General features: G+C 46.6%; 1 protein-coding gene across 2 annotated transcripts in view; it reads left to right on the plus strand.

Annotated features, from left to right (window-relative positions):
- The first annotated feature begins 2,022 nt into the window (after positions 1-2,022).
- The window catches only part of vat1 (vesicle amine transport 1), a 36,038-nt gene continuing 35,257 nt past the window's right edge, over positions 2,023-2,803 (plus strand). Inside the window, exon 1 of one of the 2 annotated variants that reach the window (XM_080009445.1) lies at positions 2,023-2,643. In XM_080009445.1, the coding sequence (XP_079865571.1) occupies positions 2,200-2,643 (444 nt within the window). In that variant the 5' untranslated portion in view covers positions 2,023-2,199. The remainder of the gene's footprint in view (positions 2,644-2,803) is intronic. The other variant, XM_080009446.1, reaches the window with a different exon arrangement.

Genomic DNA, 2,803 nt, shown 5'->3' on the forward strand with positions numbered 1-2,803 from the left:
AGATAGATAGATAGATAGATAGATAGATAGATAGATAGATAGATAGATAGATAGATGGATAGATAGATAGACAGACAGACAGACAGATAGAAAGATGGATACTTAATTCATTCTTCTGGAAATGTAAAAAATGTGGTGTAATATGCAGAAATAATGAAGTTGAAGAATAAAATGGTGTGTGTATGTATGTGTGTGTGTATATATATATATATCTCACACACACACACACGCACGCACGCACACACACACACGCACAAACACCGATGAGCCACAACATTAAAATCACTGACAGGTGAAGTGAATACCCTTGCTGATCTCGTTCCAATGGCACCTGTCAAGTGGTGGGATATATGCGATATCTCTATATAAATTAACAACATACATATATTATATTTATATTATTCGTTTTGTATGTGCTGGTTCAGCACCCAATATGTTTTTATATGACCTACGTTGACGTACATATGACGTGTTTTCATATTTCATATTATGAATGCAATATAAACAAATGTATTGAATATGATTTCATATAGAAAAACATAGATAAGTATAATTTTCCTTTGAAATCTGTACAAAGTGGGTATAATCATGTAAGAAAACATTCAACCAATATTGTGTGTTCATGTCTACAGCATGCACCGATGAGCCACAACATTAAAACCACTGACAGATGAAGTGAATTACATTTCTCATTTCCTTCCAGTGTCACCTGTCAAGGGCTGGGATATACTGTATGAGGCAGCAAGTGAACACTCAGTTCTTGAAGTTGATGTGTTGGAAGCAGGAAAAATGGACAAGCATAAGGATCTGAGCCACTTTGACAAGGACCACATTGTGATGCTAGACGACCGGGTCAGAGCATCTCCAAAACCACAGGTCTTGTGGGGTGTGAAGGAGTGAAGTCTAACCTGTCTGGTTCGATTCCAAAGAAGAACTACTGTAGCACAAACTGGTGTGAAAGTTAATGCTGCTATGATAGAAAGTTGACAGAACACATAGTGCATCACAGCTTGCTGTGTATCTGACTGCATAGCTGCAGACCGGTCAGAGTGTCCGTGCTGACCCCTGTCCACCACCAAAAGCACCTACAGTAGACACAAACTGGACCATGGAGCAATGGAAGAAGGTGGCCTGGTCTGATGAATCACGTTTTCTTTTACATCACGTGGATGGTCGGGGTTAGGGTCCGATCTGATGGAGCATCTGCAGGATGTGCTGGAACAACAAGCCTGATCCGGGAGGGCCCCACGACAAAACTTCCAGGACTCAAAGGATCTGCTGCTAACGTCTTGGTGCCAGATACCACAGGACACCTTCAGAGGTCTGGTGGAGTCCATGCCTTGATGGGTCAGAGCAGTTTTGGCGGCACGAGGGGGAGCTACACAGTATTAGTGGCTATTAGTGGTGGTTTAATGTTGTGGATGATCGTTATATGTGTATGTATGTATGTATGTATGTATGTATGTATGTATGTATGTATGTATGTATGTATGTATGTATGTAGATATGTATGTATGTACGTACGTACGTGTGTGTATGTGTATATATATATATATATATATATATATATATAATGTGTGTTTGTGTATATATGTATGTATGTATATATATATATATATATATATATATAATGTGTGTTTGTGTATATATATATTTATAATAAAAACATGTATAGGCAATATAAAAACATATGCTGTAATATGATAAGTTATGTATATGTACCATATGTATTGTATTTATATGATTACGTTTATAGCAGACATGAAGTTTGTATCCGGCATTCCTCTCCAAATAACTGCAAATTCATTGCGTGATGTGGATGTCTCACATAGGAACCTATGGCCGGACCACGGAATCTCGTTACCCAATTACAGAGACGCCACTCCACCGCTCCGGGCTCCGCTCCGTGTTTTCCAGCCCCCCGCCCATGCCTCTTCCCACTCCCACTCCGTCACCGGTGACTCCGTCGGCCCCAAGCCGCTGCCAGGCAGCCTGTCCTCCCATTAGGCGCAGCCCACCGTCCAGGGTCCGAGTCTCTCTTCTATGCAAGACCTGTGAACCAACACCTCGCTCCGACATCTCCACCCCACTCGCCCTCCACGGCACCACCAGAAGCAGAAGAGCCCCCGGAGGCAGAAGAAACCAGAAGTTAATATATATTTTAGAGTTATCCCCATCTCAACAGAACCACCGTGCAGGATGTCTGGAGAAGATGCCCCAGCCCAGCAGCAGAACGCTGTAGAGCAGAAGCAGGAGACCAAACCCGCCGAAGAACCCAAGACCGAGTCCAAGCCGGAGCCGACGCCCGCCAACGCCGCCGAGGCGACGGCCACGCCGGCGGCGGCGGCGGCGACGGCGACGGCGGCGGCCGAGAAGGTGCCCGAGGAGGAGGCGTTCACCTACCGGGCTCTGGTCCTCACCGGCTACGGGGGCTACGACAAGGTGAAGCTGCAGGTGAAGAAGGGCAAGCCGGCGCTGAAGCCCGGGGAGGTGCTGGTCCGGGTCAAGGCGTGCGGGCTCAACTTCGCCGACCTGCTCGCCCGCCAGGGGCTGTACGAGCGCCTGCCGTCCCCGCCGGTCACCCCGGGGATGGAGTGCTCCGGGGTGGTGGAGGCTGTCGGGGAGGAGGTGACGGAGAGAAAAGTAAGATCGCACTTTTCATGTCATTTTTAATTCGTGTTGGACCCGTCGTGTGGGTGTTGGGTCTTCATTGTTGCCGGGGGGTGGGGAGGGGAGCTTGGCCTGAACAATTTGGATGCTGTGATGCCACAACTAGACATGGGCGTGTCACCCTTCCCTATTT

Source organism: Zeus faber (genome assembly GCF_960531495.2).
Source record: "Zeus faber genome assembly, chromosome: 11".
NCBI lineage: Eukaryota > Metazoa > Chordata > Actinopteri > Zeiformes > Zeidae > Zeus > Zeus faber.